This window comes from Gadus macrocephalus, chromosome 6 (assembly GCF_031168955.1).
Source record: "Gadus macrocephalus chromosome 6, ASM3116895v1".
NCBI lineage: Eukaryota > Metazoa > Chordata > Actinopteri > Gadiformes > Gadidae > Gadus > Gadus macrocephalus.
Window position 1 is genome coordinate 25,437,888 of NC_082387.1, and position 26,450 is coordinate 25,464,337.

The 26,450-nt window shown below is 50.5% G+C and overlaps 2 protein-coding genes across 5 annotated transcripts; one reads left to right on the forward strand and one right to left on the reverse strand.

Annotated features, from left to right (window-relative positions):
* Nucleotides 1-7,330: 7,330 nt before the first annotated feature.
* Nucleotides 7,331-8,140, reverse strand: LOC132459600 (E3 ubiquitin-protein ligase TRIM47-like). The gene has a single exon (XM_060054246.1). It carries the CDS (start codon nucleotides 8,138-8,140, stop codon nucleotides 7,397-7,399), a length of 744 nt encoding a protein of 247 aa, XP_059910229.1. The 3' UTR covers nucleotides 7,331-7,396.
* A 1,790-nt stretch (nucleotides 8,141-9,930) lies between these two features.
* On the forward strand, nucleotides 9,931-26,331 carry LOC132458842 (polycomb protein SCMH1). Of its 4 annotated transcripts, none has more exons than XM_060053166.1 (17): nucleotides 9,931-10,073; nucleotides 10,971-11,087; nucleotides 11,666-11,733; nucleotides 11,980-12,060; nucleotides 12,300-12,370; nucleotides 13,305-13,539; nucleotides 13,954-14,042; nucleotides 14,615-14,861; nucleotides 17,938-18,182; nucleotides 18,717-18,929; nucleotides 19,670-19,796; nucleotides 21,824-22,024; nucleotides 22,609-22,779; nucleotides 23,344-23,469; nucleotides 23,845-23,943; nucleotides 24,635-24,762; nucleotides 25,464-26,331. In XM_060053166.1, the coding sequence occupies exons 3-17, from the start codon at nucleotides 11,709-11,711 to the stop codon at nucleotides 25,581-25,583; spliced, it is 2,178 nt and encodes a 725-aa protein (XP_059909149.1). In that variant the 5' UTR covers nucleotides 9,931-10,073; nucleotides 10,971-11,087; nucleotides 11,666-11,708; the 3' UTR covers nucleotides 25,584-26,331. The 4 variants fall into 4 exon arrangements, with proteins under 4 accessions (XP_059909149.1, XP_059909150.1, XP_059909146.1 ...); XM_060053163.1 differs by lacking the exon at nucleotides 9,931-10,073 and adding an exon at nucleotides 10,110-10,332; XM_060053165.1 differs by lacking the exon at nucleotides 9,931-10,073 and adding an exon at nucleotides 10,111-10,332 and having other exon boundaries at nucleotides 14,618-14,861.
* Nucleotides 26,332-26,450: the final 119 nt, after the last annotated feature.

The window sequence follows — 26,450 nt, forward strand, 5'->3', positions numbered from 1 at the left end:
ACGAGGGGTCTTTACCAACAGATGTGTTTCTAAGGGGCAGGAGCCAGACTATCAACGTGTTTTTCCCAGGATAGCCTGCTGTCCACCACCGCTCCTAGCAGCCTAGCGTAGCTTAGTGTAGTTTAGCATTAGCTTAGCGTTAGCTTACCGTAGCTTTAGATTCATACTTTAGGTGGTTTGGAGATCCCTGAACATTTAAGTGTCTCCTAAGATACTGTGTCATCGATGAGATCAAATGCAGCGCTGATTCCACAAGTGCACCTTAATCTGTTAGTTTTTTCCATTCATCTCTCATTAGTGTACAGCGCTTTGCGTCTGGAGTGCCCTTATCATTAGTCCTGCTGAGAGTCACTTACCCGGTTATTCATGGTGGGATAGCATTGTTTCCGGTCGAACACAACCTTTCCTAGGAGTTAACCTTGAGCAGCACCGGGCTGGGTCTACTGTTAGACCGTTGAAAGGCAGCCTGGGCCTTCCTAAGCACTGGTATGACTGGCCTCTTTCCAGGCAGGCGAACACACTCACTTTAACCAGAGGTTACGGGCTTGCCACCCTGATCCACTTCCATCCTCCAGAGCTTTCCATCTAGATTGTCAACACCAGGTTATGTCTCATAATTGATTGACAAACATAATTTCTCGACCTCTGCTACACTAACGTTACAAAATGTAAATGTTTCTGTTGTTTGTTATTTTCTCGCTTATCGTCGGCTCCGCGTTGGGTGTTGAGTTGAGTGGACCCACTCTGCCACACGAATAATCACTGAAATGATTGGAAATGATTTGAGTAAAGTCCTGCCCATGGTGTCGCTCAGAGTACTCCACAACCTTTTTCCCATCATGCATTGTGTCGTTTAACTTTGATTCACACTAAAGTGTCTTTTCCGTGTTGTTCAGTTCAGTCACGTTGTCGGTGAGTGTTCAACATGTTTGCCAGGCAGACAAGCAGCAGCCAGACTTATTCTCCGCCTCTTCTGTCTCCTCTCTTTGAGCCAAAACTTTTTTTAATTCTTCATCAACCCAGGGGCCCTGGCAGAATCAGCAGTCAGCTTCCACATGGTTGCACGCTTTCCAACGACAAAACAACATCTTCTGAAGCCTTTCGGGTGCCATCAACCAGGTCATTAAGTGTTGTCACGTCAGACCAACATGGATTTCTAGTTTCATCAACATATGAGTTGCAACAGACTCCCTTGTATGATCCGATTCAGAATAATACTTGGCCCGGGCTTTGGGACTCAGTCATTCCTAGACAACACTGACTCGAGTGTGATTTTTAAACCAATGGGGGAGTGGGATAAAGACCATTCTACAGCCTTTGTAGAGCTCCATACCTGTGGATAATGTCGATCCTGCCTTGTCTGCATTGCCTCTATCGGAAAAGACTCAAGACTTGTTCAGAGTTCACCTAGACTCTGCGTAGCCTCCTCACCACACCCCTGCAACCCTTTTACACACTTATTGTATGTTGCACGTCCTGGCACTTAATGTAGGCACTTATGGGACTTAAGAATGGTACTTAACATTGTGTAGCATCTTACCCTAGCTATCTTTGTTGCATATACGGGGAATGGGTAAACCTAAACATTTGTTAGTGCTTGGCACTAGTTTCTATGAACATCCATACTGTCCCAACAGCGATTTATTGTTTCTACTTCTTCTGACAAATGTACTTATTGTAAGTCACTTTGGATAAAAGCGTGTGCTTAATGCCTTAGATGTAAAAATGTAAATGTCTGAATCCCTGGCCGGTTGGTGAATAACCTGGAGCAGAAGACACAGGCTGGTTACACTGAAAAGTCTCTACTTCATTGAGCAGCTTGATGAAAGAAAACGAATGTTCAGGTCTCCAAGGGTCTAGGCGTCTCTATTCTCATCACAGGCGCTATCAAACGTCTAACAGAGAGTCTACTGAGTGTCTTTAATATGACCACCAGATGTGGTTTCAGTGAACCGGTAAAGCTGTATTTTAAGGGTACATTAATCCACATTAGTTCATGCAGTAATAAGCACTAAAGTAGGGTAAAGGTTATGGTAGTGGCATTGACCCTGTGAAATAATGTAGAAATTAATGCCTTAACATGAACCCCATCCACTAGTTAACATGAACCTCATTAGTTAACATGAACACCATCCCCTAGTTTACATGAACCTCATTAGGTAACATGACCCCCCCCCCCCCCCTGGTAAACATGAATACCATTAGTTAAAATGAGCACCATTAGTAAAAATGTGATGAAAAGTTTGATCAGTGAACCTGTAACAATAGCATTAGCACCACATGAAGTTAGCTCAGTGTGAGACAAACAGAGATGTAGCTTTTAACGTACTTACTGCTCCATCCCCTCACAGTGTCCTTCCCTTCGACGCTATCAGCCCGGACATCCAACGCAGCATCTCTAAATGAGCTGAGTGAGTCACGGACATGGCTAACATATGGACATGTTCGGACGTTAACCAGATGATATAACCGCATTAGGCAGCACGCACGCTGCATGTTTGTTTGTCCACGTGAACTACGCCTACCCGGTCCTGCCTCTGGGCTACGCAGCAGGACGTAAAGTTTGTCAGAACTAGAGTTGTTCCGATACCGATACCAGTATAGGAAATTCATCCGATCCTCCCTAGAGTGCAGTATTGTGTATCGGCGAGTACGCAAGTCTTAAGCCAATCCGATACCATCACGTGACTAGCTGCTTTACTACACAGGCAGAGAACAAAACATTACAGTTTTATTTTTTTACAGTGTTATGCTGCGTTCGTAAAAGGCACCCAGTGCAACTTTCGAGGCTTAAAAATAAACATTTAATTTCTAGTCTTTTTTTACACGTAGTAAGTTTCAATAACTCCATACCATTGGAGTTGATACAAAATCGATAACAACAACAATGCCGCCATTTTCTTTATTTTTTGTAACCTACAATAAATAAAGCAGGCTTCCAGTCAATGGAAAAATGGCTTCTCCCCACCGGCGATTGTTGTTGTTTACGATTTTCTGTTTGACCTACCTATCTTCAAGAATACAAATGTGTATCATTCAGGAATCAGAATCGGTATCGGGAAGGAAAAAAAGGTACCGGAACATCTCTAGTCCTCACGCAGGACGCTAGTCTCCTCCCTCTTACAGGCTGTTTTACGGGCATCAGGTAGCGAGCGACACTACGGGCTGCCTACAGGTGGACTGTGGACGTTGGGGTTCGAACCCGGACACTTTCGGCATTGGAGTCCCCCACTATCATCCATACACAGCCAGCCGTTAGCGAGGGAGGCTCTGTTGAAGTCTTAGGGACGTCATGCCTCGCTAAGTTACAACCATTACAGCATGTTACAACACCGGCTCTCGTTTGGCTTCGCCTAAAGACTGCAAACAGGTTGAAGAGTGCTGATTGGTCAATTGACTCAAACCCGATCGGCGGTTGATCTGAATAATACGAAGCAATTTAATCGGTTATCGCTTCTATACGTCTCAATCACCCATATTAAGAAAAACAAAAGCCTATTATTAATTTGACTAATATTCGTGTTTATTTCGCAATACAATATAGGATTTCCATTCTAAGGAGAATAAACATTGAGGTAAATTAATGTGATAGAAGAGGTTAAGGTGAGATGTGTTCAACAAACCGCTTAAATCGAGTTTTAAAGTCGTGAGGACCACTGATGGAGGTTAGTTCTGATGGAGGTTGGTACTGACGGAGGCTATTTGACGGAGTTTGACTACAGCTACACAGCACTGACCCCTAGTGGATGGACACGGTCTGGCTGTGCAAACCGTGTGTGTGTGTGCACACACGGACACACGCACACACACACACACACACACACACACACACACACACACACACACACACACACACACACACACACACACACACACACACACACACACACACACACACACACACACACACACACACACACACACACACACACACACACACACACACACACACACACACACACACACACACACACACACACACACACACACACACACACACACACACACACACACACGTAATAGCCCCGTATAGTGGACTCACTCGGACCCCCTTTGATGCGATGGAGGCTGACAGGCGTGAAGGAGGTCCAATCAGCCGCGTAGGCACCGTCAATTAACCCTCCGTGGCCGGGTGAAACCGAACATAATTGCCCGGGCCGCGGCCTGCCCACTGTGGGCTGAAATGGGCATTAGCGGCGCTGCCAGGTGACCATTAAGCACAGCGGAACCACCGCAAGCTCCTCCAAATCACATAGTTACAGTTGCTAGGCAGGCCTAATTGGCATGGCATCGCCAAATGGATACAGTTTTTCTACATTTCACACTTGCACAATTAATGAGGGAGGTAAAGTTCTTCTGCTTTTGGATATGATAAAGTTTGTATGATAAGATTGTCGAGAATGGATTGAAGCAGTCTGCGGGATCACAGGTCTTCAAAGCTTTAGGTTAACCGCCTCTTTGAGGATGATCAAATGAATGGTTTGAAGGCTGTTCAATAATTATAAAAATAAATAATCTCTCGCACACAAACCATCTGATGCTACTAAAAAACATTAGGTTTTATGAGGTTTTATTTATTATATACAATGTTTTAAATAAACTGCACAAAAGAGGTATGGCCAATATAATGTAGATCTTTATAGACTTATCTCAATGGTACGAACAGGCAGTATTCGTACTTAATTACATTAATTCAGATAATGCAATGTAATTATGGTTATAACAATATTTTTTTGAGATGGCGGGTACTGTCCTATGATTGACAGGTGTGATGATCAGGGAGGCGGGGTTCTGGCCGCCATTGTAGAGGCCCGGTTTGAGTATTGGGTGGAGAGGCTCAGTGAAGGTGCAGCCAGTAGCAGAGTAGAGATGAACCATTGCCCCCGCCTCATAGAAGGAGACCACACCATGCACGGCGGCAGGATTTTTTCTCTCCCGGTGCTAAGGGGGGGCTTGACCGATACGTGGGGTAGCTAAGAAAATAATTGATTTTCATGACGTCACTTACTTTATAAAGAGGTTCTTGGTTTTTTTCTTCAATAAAATAAGCTATGATACACAGCACGAGAATGTAATACAAGGGGCAATGGCGGAAATGTTTCACGTGCGTGCAAAGGTGACATTCAGCTCCGGACAGCGACCATGCGCCTGCCCATAACCAGACAATACATCCAAAATGCAACAAGTATTTATTTCATATGCATAATAAATTAAAACAAACAACTATGCATTGACAATATTGTCTCGGATCACAACATAATAACTTAGGCTACATTACATTAATAGTAAAACTCATAACTACAAAGTGCAGCCGCAACGAGAAGGTGACATTCAGATCCGGACAGCGACCATGCGCCTGCCCATAACCAGACAAAACATCCAAATTGCAACAAGTATTAAATGAAAACAAACAACTATGCATTGACAACATCATAACTTACATTATATTAAAAGTAAAACTCATAACATAGGCTACAAAGTGCAGCCGCAACGAGAAGTGCGAACAGCTTGTTTGAATGATAAAAAATAAAAATAAACTCACAGAAGGACGATGCGTCTATTGCTGTGGTTGAGTGCAAATGAGTCTATAATTTTCTGGACATCCAGGGCCTTGGTTCTTTCTGCGTGTATGGACAGGCAGGCAAGGTTGCTGAGTCGAGGGTTTGCCATTCTGTTCCTCAAGTAGGTTTTTACGCGCCGCATGCACGAAAAACTGCGCTCGCATGAAGCGGAGGTTACAGGCAGTGTAACAGCAATGCGCAAAAGTTTATAGATGTCCTCAAAGGAGTCTTTGTAAGGTTTAAGCATGGACAGAAATTCCAGTGTGCTGCTCAGTGTTTCACCTTGTTCTTTTTTTCTTTCCAAGAGCCGGCGCATCTGGTGCACCTCGGCCAGCAGGTCATCCTTTTTGATCCCATACAACTGCGCCATGGGCTCAAGGCTCTCCTTTTCAAGGAATGTGGCATTTTCGGGGTTGAGGGCTGACGTGCCCATGAGAACGGCACCTGCTTCTGTTGAAAACCGTCGTGTCATTTCATTCACTAGTCGGTCAATGACAGGGTAGAATGAGGATGTTCGGAGTTTATCCAGAGAGGACATGCATGGATGCTCTGTTTGAACTGGAGCTTCAACTACATAGTCTGCCCTGCCCTGGTGCTCCTTCTGGTCCTGGCTCAGGAGTTCCTCTCTCAGATTCATTTTTCGAATCTCCCTCTTCTTCGTTGGCCGTCTGGGAGACTTCATTAATTGGTTCTTCATTTTCTACCTGCACTCTTTTCTTGATCAACCAACGATTCATTTTCAGCTAGCCTTATTTAAACATCCATTTGCAGCTAACCTTATTAACCTTTATTTAACGCGCGAGTATATATAAACAAATAGGTGATATAAACAAAAGACTCCCCCCGCCCTCCCCCCGCCCTCCCCCCTCTTGTCCCCTCTCTCTCTCACACACACACACACACACGCAGCATAGGGTAAACGGGGTACGGGCGCAGTACAAACACGCAAGCGTGGATTTGGAACAGAATGCATACATATGAACCTTTACAGTTTTTCTCAGTCGCTTTGGTACATTTCTCAAATCATCCTCGACATTTGCAAAACAGTGCTAAAATGCTAGAGGGGCTTAACTGGGGCTACACATTTTTTTGCTGGGGCTATAGCACCCCTTAGCCCCGGTGTACACCCACACCACCCCCCCCCCTCCCTCTGGGGCTCCGCTCTGACAGGGAGCCGGACCACAGGGTCGCAGTTCACCACCAACTCTGTGTTCCGGAGGTTGATCGTCCAGTAGCCGTTCTCAGGGGAGGACGTGACTCGTCCTACTCTGTTGGCGCGGACCTTCTCGCCACTCCGATCTCCCATTCGGTCTTTCCTCCGGTCTGAACCTCAAAGCAGAACCTCCCCGAGGAGAAGCTCTGCTCTGCGAGAACGTACGGACACAGGGTGAACCTCCCTCGGTGGTCTGGGGGCCCCGCCAGCTCATCCCCATCGCAGACTTGTTTTCCCGTCGCCGGACGGGACGAGCTGAGGGTCGGCCGTGCGAGGATCCAGAGTCACGTCGACCTCGTACTGCCGGAGGCTCCTGAGCTCCGCGTCACGCAGCTGCCTCATCTCCGTGTTCAGCGTCTCCTGCAGCCGACCCTGAGGAACTCCTGAAGGTATCTACAGGGAGCGGCGGAGGACGGATCACCCCTGTTGCCCCGGAGCATGGAGGATGCTTCACGGATTGGAAGGTCTGGAGGAAATCTAGGTGATCTGCGACGTGTGAGTGCTGCTTCATATCTGAGCGTCTTTTGGTCAGGTCTTCTATTTCCTGTTCTAGCTCTTTGATGAGACCTTCACATTGTTCCTCTGTTGATTTCCGATTCTCGTCGACCGTTTTGTGGAAGTCCTACCAGGCCTTTTCGATGGTGCGCATCAGAGCGGTGAGGACCTGCTCTCCTTCGGATAGCTCTCTGTCTGCGTCCTCCTTGTTCCGTTTTATTGTGTATTGGATCTCCTGAATCATCCGTTGTCTGTGCTGAATCCTCTGCTGAACCTCAGCCTCTATCTTCCCCAGCTGAGCTGTCCTCACCTTACATTCCTCCTTCAGAGGTACAAAAGGATGGAACGTGTGGCCCATCTCTGTGCAGATCTGACACACAAACACCTGCTCAGTCTGGCAGAAGAGCTCCAGGAGTTGAGAGTGTGTCGTACACAGCCTGTCCTCCAGATGATCCATAGGCTCGACCAGCCGATGTCTCCTCAGTCCTGCGACTCTCTGACGAGGCTCCAGGTGTGCGTGGCAGCAGGAGGCTTGACAATTTAGGCAGGACTTCACGGCCTTCAGCTTGGTCCCGGTACAGACCTCACAGGGAACGTCTCCCGGTTTAACACAAGGCACTTTGCGTAGGACAGACCTTGTAAACTCAGCAGCCATCCCTGAGATGAAGGTGTTGACCCATAGAGCAGGTCGTGTGTGGAAGAGCTCGTCGCAAACAGGACATTTGTACCGGTCCTGTTCAACCCAGAACTTGGTAATACAGGTTCTGCAGAAGTTGTGTCCACAGGTTGTTGACAAGGGAATGATGAACACCTCCAGACAGATCGGACGTGAGAAGACCGCCTCCTCGGAAAAGGACACAAAACTAGCCATTCCTGGAAACCAAAAAAACAAAATGTTTAAGTCAAAGAAATTAACTTTCTCTTCAAACTGCATCAGTAACATATTTGAGCATAATGAGCATAATAATAAAAATCAAATTTATTTAAACAATAAGAATACATAAAAACAATTCACAACAATACCACTGTATGAGCCAGTTGAATACATTCATAACGCAGACTAGTTTAGGTTAAGTACCATGAGACATGGAGACTGTAGTGGGGGGGGGGGGGGGGGGCAAGCTATGTAACCAGGGTTCATCTCTGAATTGGCAAACGGTGTGAATGAAAGTCCCTCCGGACGTTGGCATTTGTTGACCTTTCCCTCAAATGGGCCAGATAACGTCTCCTTTAATCATAGGGTAAATACGTGAATACAGTGTTTAACATTTAGCTGTAATTGTACCATACTAGGTTAACCTTTATATCTAAGTGAACTGAGAAATGGACTGAGGTCCTAGAGAGAGATAACTGAACCAGTGGTCACCGACCCCCTGGGGATAGCTCTGAGCAAATCAAACGATAAGGGTCTTGTAGCAGAAGAGGGGGCTGTGGGGAGGTGTCACAAAACACTCATGGAATTGGAACAGGGCCCTGAGTCGTCTCTGCCTTTCCCCACACTGGTTTCAGACAGGAGAGCAAGATGTTGCTCATGGTTCCTTTAAACTGTTCCATTTTCTCCCATGATGACGATAGAAGTTGTAAGCATGCTCCAGTATGCTCACCTTATAGTTGTGTTGGTTTCTGATGTGTTTTCTTTTAGGAGACAGCTAGCTCCACAAGATCCGTACGGGGGGTTTCGACTGAATCAGACTTTCAGTGGCTAAATTACAATTAGGGCATTTGGCAGACGCTTTTATCCAAAGCGACATACATTGATTAATACACACATTGACACACTGACGGCAGAGTCAACCATGCAAGGCGACAGCCAGCTCGTCATGAGCAGTTAAGTGTCTTGCTCAGGGACACATCGACACCTAGCTAGGAGGAGCTGGGGATTGAACTAGCAACCTTTTCGGTTACAAGACAACTGCTCTACCTCCTGAGCTAAGCTGACATGACAGTCAGGCTCCACCTCCATCCTAAGATGTACAGACTCTGACCTGGCTTGACCGACATGGAAGACGGGAAGCACCAGAGGGTGATCTTATCAATTCAATTCAATTAATTGACAATGCTTTATTGGCACGAGATACAAACATTAACATTGCCAAAGCAGGTGAACAAATAAGAGGTCAAAGTATAAAACGTTAACGTTATCAGATATTACAATATTAGGTACTCATTATATCGAATGTATGTGGGATATTATAACGATTCCAGTATCTCCTATAAACAGATGTATTAAAGATACACTGTGCATACACAGTATTTACAATGTGATGAATAATGAACCTTCTGGAAAGGAAAGCGAAGGGAGGAGAATAGAGAGGGGTAGTTCTTGGGTGATCGTTGGCAGGACATTATCATCAGTCTCAGCAATCGTACTTGAGTACGGTACAGGGCAACTTTGCCTAGTGTGAGTGCCCCCTTAGTAGTAGTAGTAGTAGAAGTAAAGTATTAGTCGTAGTAGTAGTATAGCATTAGTCGTAGTTAGTAGTAGTAGTAGTAGCAGTAGGAGAGTGTAGTAGTAGATTATTAGTCGTCGTAGTAGTAGTAGTATAGGTAGTAGAGTTTTAGTCGTAGTGGTAGTACGTATGAGTAGAAGAAGGGTATTAGTAGGGTTAGTAGAAGTACTGCAGCAGAGCAGCGCCGTAGGTTCCCCTGCCACAGGGGGGTGCTGTTTACCCTCTCTTCCCAGCCCTCTCCCAGCCCGTCTGTCCAATGTTGGCAAAACATCCCCCTCCTCGTCGTGTGGGAAAAATGGCGGACACGCACTAAATCAACATCAGAACCAAAAACAAACACATTGCCCAACAAAGGTAAACAAACTAGATATTGTGTTCGATCCCCAGCGGGGTTTGCAGAGCCCCAACTCTCCGCACTCATACCCTGCGGCGGGGCTTCTGCTAATATCGAGGATCAGCTCCCCGGGAGCTAGCTGCGCTGTTAGCATACTCCGGTAGCATCGGGGGCATGCTGGATGTTGTGTGGGGATACGTTTGGATCTGTTTATTTGTATCACTGGTTCTCCTCACGAACGAGGGGCACGGGCTTGAATCACGCTATTCTGTGCGAAGGGTGAGCATTGTTTTCCAGGCGTAGACACGGGTCCCTACCCTCTATCCTCCGGTGGGCAGGGAGGGGGATGGACCGCGGCTGGGTGTTACAACCACACCAAAACATGCATGTTAGAGAGATGTTTCTTAAGTGTGCTTTGCGTTTTATGAATGGACCTCCACACGTGTGATGGTAGCCACAAGGCGGGAAGCCTATCTGTTGAGGATCGCAGCCTCCCTCCCTGCCCTGCTATAGGGGATGCGATCCATAACAGATAGGGTCAGATAGGGACCTCCACACATGTGTTGAGCTCCAGCGGGGATGCGATCCCTAACAGATAGGCTCTCCGCCGTGTGGCTACCATCACATCATGTGTTGAAGTCCAGGGGGGATGCGATCGGATCGGGGAAGGCAAGTTTAGTTTCCAGGCATGTTGGACGTGAACATAACGGAGTGGGTGTGTGCGTCTGCGTGTCGGTGTGTGCGTCTGGCGTGGGTCCGTGTCGTGTGTGCGGTGTGCCTGTGGTTATGTGTTATGTTCCCGTTAATTAATTAAACGCATCCCGATCACGCATGTTGCATGGTACCTGAGGTCAGAGTGGAGCTGAGGTCATCGTGAGATCAGCGATTCTAACCCCGGGGTCCTGTCACTTTGCCAGGCGGAAACAGGAGGGAGAGGGTGGCCTTCCCCCGCTCGGCTCTGGAAAAAGGCGCACTTCTGTTGAAAGGGGAGTTGACCGGAGTAGAGGAGCGTTTCACTGTTATGAAGTTTTAAGGTAACGTCATGTTTATCCACGTGTGTGTGTTGTGGTTGTGTTTGTGTGATAATATGTGCTGCGCCTGTGTGTGTGTGTATGTGTCGTTGTGTGTGCATCCGAGCATGTGTTTTGTTTATCCAAGGGTGCGTGGGTGTATGCGTGTGTGTGCTCGTTGCCAACACGTTTTGATCTGTACTGTAATGAATAACATTTTTAACGCGGCCACTGAAACTAATTGGAGGTTTACATTTCTGGCATGCCATTGTTAAGTAAAGGCGTTTGTGTTTTTCAAATGTCTGCTTTTATGTATTTAAGCTCTGTATGTGGCCAAAACAAACATTGTGCTTTAGAGTACACGTGGTGCTTTCGCAGTTTGTTTTGCTGATGAATGCAAGCATGCTCACAGAGATTGACAGATCTCCAGAGCACTACAGACAGACTAGTTGGGCCACATCCTGGGTTGGTTGTACATCGGATTACATAAGCGTTGGGGGTTCAGTTCAAGCCCGATAGTCTAGATGATCTTCTGACAAATGTACTACTACTTTGATGAAAGTGTGTTCTAAATGCCCTGAATGTAAACGTTGTCTTCACAGAAGAGACCAGTCGTCTTCTAGACCTGGGACCGTATCGCTGAGTATGAGGAAACCAGTGCCACAGAAAGGTACCGAAACCTGGACCGCCTAGTCCTCAATCCCCTGGTCCTCAATCCCCTGGTCCTCAATCCCCTGGTCCTCAATCCCCTGGTCCTCAATCCCCTGGTCCTCTATCCCCTGGTCCTCTATCCCCTGGTCCTGGACCAGCTGGTCCTGGACCAGCTGGTCTTGTTTGGGTGGAGGGATGATTACAGGTTAAAGGTCATAGCTCTCGTGGTTACGTCTTGATGTAATTGCGTTGTCGTTTCTTTAAGCCGTCGAATGGAAAGATGCCAGACGGATCAAACACGCACGCAGTGGGCGTCCCTCCAGAGTGCCCTCCCAGTACCAAGCAGGTACCAGTAACCCGTAACCAGTAGACATACTGGTTCATCGAACCTAATGCAAATGTCTGAAAGCTCAACTCTGTGTCTGCGGAAAACGTCGGAGCGTTGACGCACATCCCGACCGATGCATCAATGCTCCGACGTTTTAGCGTGGAGCGGAATCACAATAGACCTCTGAAGAATAAGTCCCGCCTCCGCGTACGACGCGCTGCCCGTCTGACGAAGCTCCGCCCCCTGCGTCCCCATAGGTCACTTCAGCTGGGAGAAGTACCTGAAGGAGACGGGAGCCACCGCCGCACCCGCATCCTACTTCAGACAGGTCAGACTCCGCCCCCACTGACCCCGCTCCCACTGACCCCGCCCACACTGACTCCGCCCACACTGACTCAGCGCTCAAAGGCCTTGTTTGGAGCAGAGGTTCTCAGACTTTCCTCTGGTGTACCCCCTCTGAGATAGTTTTTAGTACCCCCTTTCATCGGCACAAAACATTTTTGGGTTTTGTTGAGTAAAAATAAATAACTCAACTCGTGTGTTTGGCAGCGTAAACATGAGCATTAAAATGATGCAAATACTCACAATATAGTGGGAAACACGGGCCTGTGCTTCATGCAATTGTTGGCTAATTTCTCCCCACAAAAGAAGCACAACACCAGGGGCAGGTCAGAGCATGTAGGGGTGAAGCTCATCATAATATATTCCTCCTGACTGACGCCGTTTTGGTGCTTCTGGATTATTTTTCATGGATTCTCCTTTCTCGTGTTTGATGATTTCAACCACTTGTCCATTCAGTCGATTTACCATTTTCTAGCTTAGGAAAAATCGAAAGCTCGATTTGATTAATTAAAAACAAAACTAACATACCGGTAATCAAGTTTTTCATTTTCATTATTAGTATTTTTTTTGTTTAATATAAATGGCAAAACTGTAGTCGTCACTGGATACATATATGTTCATTATTTTGGATTTGAACATTTTCTTTATGGCCAATGTATTTTTTTAAGGCGAAAGTTCTCAGTTACAAAGTGTTTTTTGGGAGAGACATGCTGAATACATTTATAATGTTTTCAAACTCAAAAATAATCGTGATTATGATAGTTGCCGTAATCAAGCAGCCCTAGTCGAGCTTTTAGAGTTTAAACCTGCTGAGTACCCCTGCAGTACTCCACCGTACCACTAGGGGTGCGCGTACCCCCATGTGGGAACCACTGGTTTAGAGGTTGTCGGTTCAAGTCCCCCCTCCTCCTCCCCCCCAGAGCGCCACCCCCCCGCTGAACGAGTTCAAGGCGGGCATGAAGCTGGAGGCCCTGGACCCCCGCAACACCACGTCCACCTGCATCGCCACCGTGGTGGCGCTGACGGGCGCCAGGCTCCGCCTCCGCCTCGACGGCTCCGACAACAAGAACGACTTCTGGCGGCTGGCGGACTCCTCGGAGATCCACCCCATCGGCCACTGCGAGAAGAACGGCGGCATGCTGCAGCCGCCGCTGGGTGAGGACACGCACCTACACACACGCACACGCACACGCACACGCACACGCACACACACACACACACTCACTCACAGATACACATCTATACATACATATATATACGCATGCACACGCACGCACAAATGCACATGCACTTAAAAGGACACACACACACACATATGCACATGCACTAAAAAGGACACACACACGCACACACATGCACATACAGTAAAAAGGACACACGCACACACACATATGCACATGCACTTATAAGGACAAAAACACACACACTCACACACACAGAGATGCATCCTCCTAAAGGGACACACGCGCGTGCCCTCACGGCGGCGTGAGTCCAGATGCAGTCCCCCTCAGCGGCCGAGCCCCCGCCCCCAGCTCCTCTGTTCTGAGTGCCGGCGTGTTGCGTCCCCAGGGTTCCGGCTCAACGCCTCCTCCTGGCCCATGTTCCTCCTGAAGACCCTCAACGGGGCCGAGATGGCCCCCGCACGCATCTTCCACAAGGTAGCTGCACACCGCTCACCTGGCCACTGACGCATTACCATGACAACCATGGTGAGGCGTCAGTGGAGCCGGCCGGGCTGGCTCCGGGCTAGCTCCTGGCTATCTCCGGGCTAGCTATGGGCTAGCTCCAGGCGTGTCTCTAGGCTAGCTCCAGGCTAGTTCGATACTAGCGCCGGGCTGGATCCCGGCTAGCTCGAGACTAGCTCCAGGCTAGCTCCAGGCTAGCTCCTGGCTAGCTCGAGTCTAGCTCCGAGCTGGCTCCGGGCTAGCTCCGGGCTGGCTCCGGGCTAGCTCCGGGCTGGCTCCGGGCTAGCTCCGGGCTAGCCTCACAGGCTGGCCTGTATCAGCGTCTCATGTCTCTTGTATTCTACTTTCCAAAGACACATTTCCTCGGGTTTGATTTGTGTTCTTCTCTGTGATCGATGAACCTCCTCTACCATCAACCCCACAACGTATCAGCCATCGAGGACCCCACCCCTCCATGTGGCTTCTCGCTGAATAAGAGTTCCCCCGTCTCCCTCCTCCCCTCCCCTCCCCTCCCCTCCCCTCCCTCCCCCCCTGGCCCCCCCCAGCAGGAGCCCGCGGCCCCGGCGCAGAACTCGTTCCAGGTGGGGCTGAAGCTGGAGGCGGTGGACCGTAAGAACCCCAGCTTCATCTGCCCGGCCACGGTGGGCGCGCTGCGCGGCGGCGAGGTGCTGGTCACCTTCGACGGCTGGAGGGGCGCCTTCGACTACTACTGCCGCTACGACTCCCGCGACGTCTTCCCCGTGGGCTGGTGCGCCCTCACCGGGGACCACCTGCAGCCCCCCGGCACCAAAGGTCAGGACCGGGGGGTATAGTATCCCACAACAGGGTGCATCCTTGGGTGGAGTGGTAGGCGGACTAAAGGGCTGATTATGGTCCCACGTTCACGTGTACGGACCCCTTACGTCCTCACGGACCCTCCTTGCGTTCGCCGCAAGGGCCGGACGCGCGCCTCCCCAAAAATTGTAGCCTCTCGTCGAGGCGACGCAGCAGCGAGGGCTGCGATTGGTCGGCTTGCTGAAACCCGACGCAGAACCGCGAAGGTTCACGACGGCGTCGCCGCGTTGCGGGAACGTGGGAACACAATCGGCCCTTAAAGGTCAGGACTGGTGGGGGTGGATGATTGGGTTTGGCATGGTGGATGTTGAGGTGGAGTGGTGTGGTGGATGGGGTAACCCTCAGCAGCCGGCCAGGACTAAAGGTCAGAGGTCAGCAAGCTCACCCATGTGTGCAGGGTGTGTGTGAGGGCTGAGGGGTGGATTGGCTGTAGGGGGGCTCTGTTGGTTTGAAGTTCTACTGATGAGAGAGAAGTGTCTGACGCTGAGCCTCAGGTCAGAGTCAGACACTTCTGTGACACTTGGAGAATGACCTCTGACCTCTGAAGAATAAGTCCCGCCTCCGAATGCTCCGGTTCCCTCGGTCTAATGTCTACGGGAAATAACATCGTGGTTTAGAATGACCGTCCATAACAAACTGTAGGTGGCGAAGAAGTAAAAGCTGGTTCACGTTTTGAACCACACACTTGTTCCATCTGGTTTCGACTGGGTTTTTGGATTAACGGCATCGACAATCCAAAAACCCAGTCGAAACCAGATGGAACAAGTGTGTGGTTCAAAACGTGAACCAGCTTTTACTTCTTCGCCACTTACAGAGTTTGTTATGTACGGTCATTCAAAAACCCGATGTTATGTCCAAGTCCCATAGACATTTGACCTCGGAGGTGGGACTTATTCTTCAGAGGTCTATTGGGCAACACTTTCACTCTCTCACTCTCTCACTCTCGTGTGAGGAGGGAGGGGCTGGACCGGGTCTCAGGAGGTCTACCCTCCATGTCCTCGTGTGTGCGTTGGGGTCCCGCCGTTGGGGTCCCGCCGGTGAGTGTGTGGACGTGGACGTTCAGGCTGTACCCAGAGCTCAGTGGTCCAATCACAGCCCTGCTTCTCTGACACTTCCTGTGGCTGTCACCAGGGGACAGGAAGTGTAGCGATCCAGAGACGGGATGGGACGGAGCAGGGGGGGGGGGGGCATACGGAGGGCACGGGGGGGCTGTCGGCTTAACGAGAGGCCTGGCACTCACCCAAGAGGAGCTGGCGTCTGTGCGTGTCAGCGTCTGTGGTTGAGTGTGTGTGTGTGTGTGTGTGTGTGTGTGTGTGTGTGTGTGGTTGGGTTCCCCCTCGCGGGCCTGGTCTTGGCAGTGTGATAACGTGAGAGGGGGGGGGAGAGAGAGCGACAGAGAGGGAGAGGGCGAGGGGGAGAGAGAGAGAGAGAGAGAGAGTGAGCGACAGAGACGGAGAGAGAGCGAGAGGGAGGGAGAGATGCGGGAGAGAGAGAGATCCAGCCGAAGCATATGGCTGGTGACTGTGAAAGACTCAATATTTACATCAAGGGGAGGGGGAGGGAGGGGGAGGGACGGGGGAGGGACGGGGGGAGGAGCAACGCGGAGGGAGAGAAGGAGCGGCGAGTGCTTCAGGAGAACAGAGAGGGAGAGGAGGAGAGCGGAAAGAGAGCGAGAGAGAGAGCGGGGGACGGAGGAATCCTTTTACTTTCCTCCAGAGGATCACGGTGAGTGTTAGCTTCCGGGGCTAAGCTATGTTGCTCAATGCCACGTGACCATATTTGGTGTTTTCCTGCGGGGTGGACTGAGGTCTCGTGCCGTTCTTCTGGGGCTGAACTCGATGACCTCATAGGAAAAAAACAAACTGCAGCTCTCAGACAGGTTGGGTGGATTGACACGCACGCACACGCGCACACACACACACACACACACACACTACATAGAGAGGGAAGGACAGACTGACTGACCGACTGACAGTTGTTATTGTGTTTGGTAGTTGTGTGCACTTCTTTGGGAGTGTAGTTATCGTCTAATGTTTGGTACGTATGGAATTTGTTTATTTATACATGAGCGCTTGCAGGGCGGTGCACGTGCACATCATTCACGTGCTCGTCATGTGCTTGCATGTCATGAGGTTCACTGGTTCATCTAAGAGCGTTCCTGCGGCTGTTGTTCAGCCTGTACTCCTCTCTACAACCAGTGAATAGAATACAGTTGTACTAACATACACTGTTTATTCTGAGTTATTCCAGCTGTCTCACTGCAGCGTCTAACCCTTGATGGCGGAAGGGTTTTGATTGGCTCATTCCATCGACTCCTTGTACAAGTGACTCAATCACCAGAACCGACTCTGGCTGTTGTCATGGAGACCAAAGCTGGGTGACATTCGATTTTTTTCCATCAGTTGGTCAACGAGACGAGCAGGGCCATGTCTCTGTCGTTCTCATGGTGATGACGCTTGTGTGTGTTGTTTAGATGGTGACGTTGGTTACCACGGTGATCTCTCCGTGGTGAGGTTGGTTACCATGGTGATCTCCATGGTAACCACGGTGATCTCTCCATGGTGAGGTTGGTTACCATGGTGATCTCCATGGTGACGTTGGTTACCACGGTGATATCTCCATGGTGAGGTTGGTTACCATGGTGATCTCCATGGTGACATTGGTTACCATGGTGATCTCTCCATGGTGATGTTGGTTACCATGGTGATCTCCATGGTGACGTTGGTTACCACGGCGATCTCTCCATGGTGACGTTGGCTATCACGGTGGTCTCCTCGGTGACGTTTGTTACCATGGCGATCTGTCCATGGTGACGTTGGTCATGATGCTGATCTCCATGCTTGTCATGGTGATCCCCATGGAGACGTTGGATATCACGGTGACCTCTCCATGGTTGTCATGGTGATCTCCATGGAGACGTTGGATATCACGGTGACCTCCATGGTTGTCATGGTGATCGCCATGGAGACGTTGGATATCACGGTGACCTTTCCATGGTTGTCATGGTGATAACCTCTGTCCGTCTGTCTCTCAGTCGTCCTCCCCAAGACCCCGGGGCCCCTGGCTGACGGCAGCGTGGACGCCGTGCACCCCCCCCCCGCCGTTGGACGGCCCCCGGGCCAGCGAGGACGCAAGCCGGGCCGCCGGAAAACCAAGCTCCCCGGGCCCTGGGGGCCCAAGGGCCCCGGTGCGCTGGCAGGGGCCCAGGGCGGGCCCCAGGGCAAGGGCCTGGAGCCCATCAAGATCCCCAAGAAGAGAGGCCCCAAGCCCGGCAGCAAGGTGAGCCGGTCCGGCCTGCACCCGGGACCCCCTGGGTGGGCGACTCTGGACCACGTAGAGGGGGGGGTCCGGTCGGTGGTCCGCCCCCCTGGAGAGAGGAGACCTCGTTAGTGGGGAGACCTCGTTAGTGGGGAGACCTCGTTATAGGGGCTGGAACAGCAGAACACATTTAACCAAACATATGATTTAAGACACCGTGTGCTGGTATTTTAACAAGTGTAAAATAATGTATGTAAGCATGCAATGGAAGTAATTGGTTGGAGGATTTTAAACACGTCATGAGGTTTAATTTATGTGCTGCGCTGCTCAACGGCAAGTTCCAAACTCCACACTGAACTTCCCTTTCTTCTCTTCCACTCCTTTTTATCTCTCTCCCCTCCCTCTCTCTCCTCTCCCTCCCTCCCTCTCTCTCTCTCTTTCTATCTCTCTCTCTCTCTCTCTCTCTCTCCCCTCCCTCTCTCTCTCTCTCTCTCTCTCTCTCCCCCCCCTCCCCCTCTCTCCCCCCCCCCCCCCCCCCCCCCCCCCCCCCTCCAGATGGGTTGGGCGAGGAGGCCTGGCTGGTTGGAGGGGTCCATGGTGGGTCCCGGCCGGCCGGTGGTGGTGGGCCCCGGGAGGCCCCTAGGCCCGGGCAGACCCAGGGGCCGGCTGCCTGCCAACTGGGCCCAGCGGGTGGCCCTGCAGCAGAACCAGAACCTCCCGGAGCCCGTCAAGATCCCAAAGAAGAGGGGGCCCAAACCGGGCAGCAAGGTAGCAGAGCTGGCCTCACGTTGGCTGCTTTTAAATCTCCTTTAAAGCTTTTATTTATGGACCGGCTTTTAACTCGTCCTCTTTTGTTTTTATTTAGTTTTTTCTTGCATATTCGTTTGTCTGTATTCTGTATTTATTTTTTTATAAAATACAGCCAATCAGAGCCTCTCTCCCCCTCACCAACCAATCAGAGCTTCCCTCTCCCTAACCAACCAATCAGAACCCCTCTCCCTAACTAACCAATCTGAGCCCCTCCCCCTCACCAACCAATCAGAGCTTCCCTCTCCCTAACCAACCAATCAGAACCTCTCTCCCTCACCAACCAATCAGAGCCTCTCACCCCCCCACCAACCAATCAGAGCCCCTCCCCCTCACCAACCAATCAGAGGCTCTCTCCCCTCACCCACCAATCAGAGCCTCTCCCCTCACCAACCAATCAGAGGCTCTCTCCCCCTCACCCACCAATCAGAGCCTCTCTCCCCCTCACCAACCAATCAGAGCCTCTCCCCTCACCAACCAATCAGAGCCTCTCTCCCCTCACCAACCAATCAGAGGCTCTCTCCCCCTCACCAACCAATCAGAGCCTCTCCCCCTCACCAACCAATCAGAGGCTCTCTCCCCTCACCAACCAATCAGAGGCTCTCTCCCCTCACCAACCAATCAGAGGCTCTCTCCCCCTCACCAACCAATCAGAGCCTCTCCCCTCACCAACCAATCAGAGGCTCTCTCCCTGTGTTCAGAGGAAGCCGCGGGTGGTCCCCCACGCCGCCCCCTCCTCCCCCACCTGCAGCACCCCGGAGCCCGACACCAGCACCGTCCCCCTGGACCACGCCACCATCCCCACCTCGGCCCTGCAGGCCCCCACAGGTACACACACAGACAGACAGACACACACACACACACACACACACACACACACACAGTCACACACACACACACGCACACGCGCACACAGACACGCACACGCGCACACAGACACACACGCACGCACGCACGCACGCACGCACGCACGCACGCACGCACGCACGCACGCACGCACGCACGCACGCACGCACGCACGCGGCACACACGCACGCGGCACGCACGCACGCACGCACGCACGCACGCACGCACGCACGCACGCACGCACGCACGCACGCACGCACGCACGCACGCACGCACGCACGCACGCACACACACACACACGCGCACACGCGCACACGGACACGGACACGGACACACACAGACACAGACACACACACAGACACACAGACACACACACTCAGACACACACAGACACACACAGACACACACAGACATGCACACACAGACACACACGCACATGCACACACACAGACACACACGCACATGCACACACACAGACACACACGCACATGCACACACACAGACACACACACACACACGCACACATACACACACACACACACACACACTACATCCTGCTGAACAGCACAGTGCTCTGGTGGAGTGAGGCTGTGTGCAACTGGGCGATTAAATGTGGTTGTTTGAAAAAAAAATGGATTCAGGCAAGCGTTGATATTGGTTCCGACCCTTAAATGTCTTGGTTCTAATCCAGTGTCTAACTGTGTTGGTCTATCCCCTCCAGTGTCTAAACTATTGGTTCTATCCCCCCAGTGTGTAACTGTGTTGGTTCTACTCTCCATTGTTTACTGCAGGGTTTTTCAAAGTGTGAGAGAGTGAGCCCCCCCTCAGAGAAAAAAATTCAGCTGAGTCCCCCCCAAAAAAAAAAATTCTAACTGCCTGTGTTTTGAAAGCTATTTTAATTATTTTACACATTTTAAACATCTCTGATCATAATTTTAATACATTTGAAACATATATTTTTTTTTCATTTTGCTAAAGTTAGCCAGCAATATTATTTTCTAGGGCTGTCCCCGACGATTTTCTGAGTCGAATCAGATCTGCCTTTTCAGTCCAGAGATTCGACTATTCGGCGGGGTTTGTTTACCGGCGTTGCTATGGTGACCTAAATTATTATAAGCAACTGAAAACGATGCCGGTTTGAAACAAAAACTGTGATTCTGAAGAAATCTTAAATTATATCGAAATTCTGTTTCGATTTTATTGAAGATACAAGTGTGTAGATTTGTTAAATGGTTTGCACGAAGATAAACGGTTGAAAATGTGAAAATTGATTTAGTTATGTTACTTCTACAGTTGAAGTACGACTGATGATTTGAATCATCGACTTTCAGGGTTTTTTTCGGGTTTATTTTTTTCTCACGTCGCACCCCCCCTGAAGACGCGCCCCCCAGTGTGTAACCCGTTGGTTCTACCCCCCCAGTGTGTAACCCGTTGGTTCTACCCCCCCAGTGTGTAACCCGTTGGTTCTACCCCCCCAGTGTGTAACCCGTTGGTTCTACCCCCCCCAGTGTGTAACCCATTGGTTCTACCCCCCCAGTGTGTAACCCATTGGTTCTACCCCCCCCAGTGTGTAACCCATTGGTTCTACCCCCCCCAGTGTGTAACCCATTGGTTCTACCCCCCCCAGTGTGTAACCCATTGGTTCTACCCCCCCCAGTGTGTAACCCATTGGTTCTACCCCCCCAGTGTGTAACCCGTTGGTTCTACCCCCCCAGTGTGTAACCCGTTGGTTCTACCCCCCCAGTGTGTAACCCGTTGGTTCTACCCCCCCAGTGTGTAACCCGTTGGTTCTACCCCCCCCAGTGTGTAACCCATTGGTTCTACCCCCCCAGTGTGTAACCCATTGGTTCTACCCCCCCCAGTGTGTAACCCATTGGTTCTACCCCCCCCAGTGTGTAACCCATTGGTTCTACCCCCCCCAGTGTGTAACCCATTGGTTCTACCCCCCCAGTGTGTAACCCGTTGGTTCTACCCCCCCAGTGTGTAACCCGTTGGTTCTACCCCCCCAGTGTGCGTGTACCTGAACAAGTTGGGTAAGGTGGGCCCCCACCTGGACCAGCGGCGCGTGCAGCTGCTGCCGGACCACTTCGGGCCGGGCCGGGCCTCGGTGGTGCTGCAGCAGTGTGTCCAGGCCTGCGTGGACGCCGCCCACAACCAGAACACCGTCTTCTGCTGCCTGAAGCCCGGCCACGGGGGCGAGCTCATCTCTGGTAGGACGGCAGCTGGGGAGGGAGCCGGGCTGTGATTGGTTGAAGCCCGGCCACGGGGGCGAGCTCATCTCTGGTAGGACGGCAGCTGGGGAGGGAGCCGGGCTGTGATTGGTTGCTGCCAGTAACGAGGTTCATTAATGAACTGAGAGGGTTTTATGATAGCAATGAACTGCATTCCGGTGATTCGTAGTAATACTGTTGCTACTGCGATGATTACTTTATATTAGTGCTGTCAGTTAAACGCGTTATTAACGGCGTTAACGCAAACCAATTTTAATGGCGCTAACTTTTTTTATCGCGCAATTAACGCAAAAAAAAAGCATTTGCACAAGGCAAGCCGATGCACTTCTCCATGTTCATCAAGGGATATTTAGCATCTAAAAAAATTGCGATTAATCGTGAGTTAACTATGTGATTAATCGTGATTAAATATTTTAATCGCTTGACAGCACTACTTTATATATGAGTTGTGCAGAGTTAGTGTCACCCAGACCGTGTCAGATGAGCCCAGTTCTTCGACCCTTTCTGTCCTCTGCCCCTTTGACCTTTTGATCCCTGACCCCTTTGACCCCTGACCCCTGCAGCCTACTTCGAGCAGCAGCAGCACACGCTGACCCTGCCCACGGTCAGCAGCGTGACCTACGTCCTGCGCTTCCTGGAGAAGCTCTGCCACAACCTGCACTGTGACGCGCTGTTCGGCAGCCAACCGGTGGCCAGAGGCGGGCTGCACTACGAGGGACACGCCCACACGCCAGGTAATAGACACGCCCACACGCCAGGTAATAGCCACACCCCCTATGTATTAGCCACGCCCACACGCAAGGTAATAGCCACATCCCCTATATGTATTAGCCACGCCCACATGCAAGGTAATAGCCACGCCCACTTCAGGTACTAACCCTACTCCAGGTGATGAAACAGCACAACAGGTAAGAACCACACCCCCTCAGGTTAATAACCACACCCACACTTGAGATTAGAGCCACGCCCACATCCCTGTCAATAGCCCCGCCGACTCCAGGTAATAACCACGCCTACTCTGGGTAATTAACCCCGCCCACTCCAGGTAATAACCACACCCCCTCAGGTTGATAACCACACCCACACTTGAGGTTAGAGCCACGCCCACGCCACACAGTCAATAGCCCCGCCGACTCCAGGCAATAACCACGCCCACTCTGGGTAATTAACCACGCCCACTCTGGGTAATTAACCCCGCCCACTCCAGGTTAGAGCCATTAGTATGGGCTTATTGTGGGTAGAGAAGCACCACTGACGCGTCTGTGTGTGTGTCTGTGTCTGTGCTCCCTGTTCCCCAGAGAGGAGGGGCTTCGGGGACGGGCTGCCCGGCGGCCCGGGGCGGGGCATCAAGAGGTTCCTCCATGACGCCTACGCCAGCCCCCCGCCCCACAAGATGGCCAAGGCCCACCGCCAGCCCGCCGACGGTAGGGGCTCCGGGTGTGGTCCTGACCGCCGCTAGCTCAGTGCTAGCTCAGTGCTAGCACCTTGTAGTTCACCGCTAAGTCACTGCTGGCTCAACACTAGCTTACTGCTGGCTGAGCGCTAGCTCACTGCTAGCTCACTGCTAGCTCACTGCTAGCTCACTGCTAGCTCAACGCTAGCTCACTGCTAGCTCATTGTAGCTCACCGCTAGCTCATTGTAGCTCACCGCTAACTCATTGTAGCTCACCGCTAGCTCATTGTAGCTCACCGCTAGCCCTGCAGGGTTTTATCTTCATCATTACAACTAGCATGTTACGACTTAATTACCAATTAATTAGTGTAGGTTGAATAACTTCAGTCGTTGTTTACCTGCACAGGTGAGGCCCTGGGGGAGAACGGAGTGGGAGGGGCGGAGCACCTGAAGAAGAGCCCTCTCTCCCCCTCCTCAGCACACCGGTCGCCCCCCAAACACACAGGTAACCCTTCACCTGTTGGTACTAACACAGGTAACCCTCCACCTGACCCGTCACCTGTTGGTACTAACACAGGTAACCCTCCACCTGACCCGTCACCTGTTGGTACTAACACAGGTAACCCTCCACCTGACCCGTCACCTGTTGGTACTAACACAGGTAACCCTTCACCTGTTAGTACTAACACAGGTAACCCTCCACCTGTTAGTACTAACACAGGTAACCCTCCACCTGTTAGTACTAACACAGGTAACCCTCCACCTGTTAGTACTAACACAGGTAACCCTCCACCTGTTCATTAGTATTACTTCGACTAATGTCTCGTACTAGTACTAGTATTAGAGGAAGTACTACTTCATAGAGGAAGTACTACTTCACTAATGTCTCGTATTAGAGGAAGTACTACTTCATAATGTCTCGTATTAGAGGAAGTACTACTTCATAATGTCTCGTATTAGTACCAGAGGAAGTACGACTTCATAATGTCTCGTATTAGAGGAAGTACTACTTCATAATGTCTCGTATTAGTACCAGAGGAAGTACAACTTCATTAGTATTACTTTCACTAATGTCTCTTACTAGTATCAGAGGAAGTACTACTTCATTAGTATTACTTCCACCAATGTCTGGTACTGGTACGAGTACCAGAGGTGGTACTATTGAGTGACGGGTCCTGTCTGCCCCCTCGGCGCAGGCAGCCAGCGGGACAGCCCGCGGCCCAGCCACCAGGACCCCGGCCTGTGGACGGTGGAGGAGGTCATGCAGTACATCCGCGAGGTGGACCCCGTGCTGGCCCCGCACGCCGACCTCTTCAGGAAGCACGTACGTACACGGGCACAGCCACGGCCAACCACAGCCGCCGATGCACCCACAGGCGGGTCCTCTGGGGAGACGGCTGCTGTGATTGGTTGTAATCAGTGAATCAATCAACAGATCAAATGCTATTTATTCATTATTCATTTATATTTATTCAGGGGTTTTCATGCTGGATACCTTCTGGTATTTTCATGGGGTGATGCTCTTATTAAAACATACTTAACGATATGAGGTTATATTTCTGACTCGTCTGTTTCATTGGATGCCACTAAATTCGACATACTGCAGCTTTAAGGACGGCAAAATGACATGTGGTTCAGGAGGTTGAGCAGGTTGGCTGGTGACCGTAAGGTTGCCGGTTCGATCCCCGACTCCTCCGAGCAGAGTGTCGAGGTGTCCCCGAGCGAGACGCCTCGCCCTGACTGCTCCGTCGGTGTGTGAATGCTGGCATGAAGGGGTGAATGCCGGGCGATATCGTAAAGGGTTTTTTGAGTGGCCCCTGGTTCGAAGAGCGCAGTAGAAATGCATTCTATTAACCATGAAGCTTTTTATGAAACCTGAATCTCCGTAATACTTTCAAGGGATTAAACTAAATAAGGCTGCACACGACTTGCTGAGGAACGAGGATGAAAGGAGTGCGTTCATGTTACATTGGGCCAGTCACATTGTTTTTTTTACGTTTTTTTATTTCCGTTTCCTTCTTCCAGGAGATTGACGGCAGAGCCCTCCTGTTGCTGCGCAGCGACATGATGATGAAATACATGGGCCTGAAGCTTGGTCCCGCCCTCAAACTCACCTTCCACATCGACAAGCTCAAGCGCCCTTAACGGCCAATCCCGGAGCAGCTTCAAAAGGACTCCGCCCCCTCCCTCCCCTCCCCCTCCCTCTCGTGTTTTGACATTCAGTATTTCATGAAATGCATTCTGGGACGTTGATTGATACCGTACATGTAGCAAGCGGCACTGTCACCCCAAAATGGTACCGGGGGGCGAGAAATTGTACTGTCGTATAATTTTCGCCCCCCGGTACAATTTCAGTTTGACATCACCAGCCGACCAGATTTAGTGTTTGACCCCGCCCCCCTCGTTTAACCCCGCCCCCTTCATAAGCTCCGCCCCCAGACCTCATCGAATGAGGACTCGTTTTTTTCGGTTGGGACGTCGCCGCCTGCGCTGTTTCAACCGCCGCGTTGCGCATTTCAGACGGACTCGAAGAGAAGGTGGTTTGAAATGGGTTCTTTAATATTTGTTTTTATCCTGAAAAGAAGCTCTTTTTCAACGTGTGTTGTTAAAATGAAGACAAACACTACGCCGCGGTTAGCTCCCCTTCTGAGGTACTTTTTGTAATGATGAAATCAACTGAGGAGGTGGGAAATCGTTTTTATATATAAAAAAAGAATAGAAATAACATTTATTGGGACGGTCCCGTCGGACGTGTCTCTCGGTCTTGATGTTGTTTATAATGCCTTGTCTGTCTTTATTTGTACCTTTTTCATTTTTATACGATATTATTAGAGGTCCTGCATTGAACGTGTCTTCATACTCAACATGGTTCAATAAATGTTCAGTAACTCCACCCGCCTGGGCTGCTGCTGTCGTTTATCAAACACAACCTCAGCCACCAGCCAGTCTGGGATTTGTTGATATGTTGTAATCTCGTTTGTCCTTCTCAATGATTTCTCGATTTGTGAAATG

Bases quoted from the DNA above. Each gene is read 5' to 3' on its own strand.
- LOC132459600 (XM_060054246.1), bottom strand. From the start codon at position 8,140: ATGGCTAGTTTTGTGTCCTTTTCCGAGGAGGCGGTCTTCTCACGTCCG.
- LOC132458842 (XM_060053163.1), top strand. From the start codon at position 10,235: ATGTTGTGTGGGGATACGTTTGGATCTGTTTATTTGTATCACTGGTTC. The intron at 12,371-13,304 runs GTCAGACTCCGC...CCTCCCCCCCAG, and splicing joins CCGCATCCTACTTCAGACAG to AGCGCCACCCCCCCGCTGAA. The intron at 22,780-23,343 runs GTAATAGACACG...CCTGTTCCCCAG, and splicing joins GGGACACGCCCACACGCCAG to AGAGGAGGGGCTTCGGGGAC.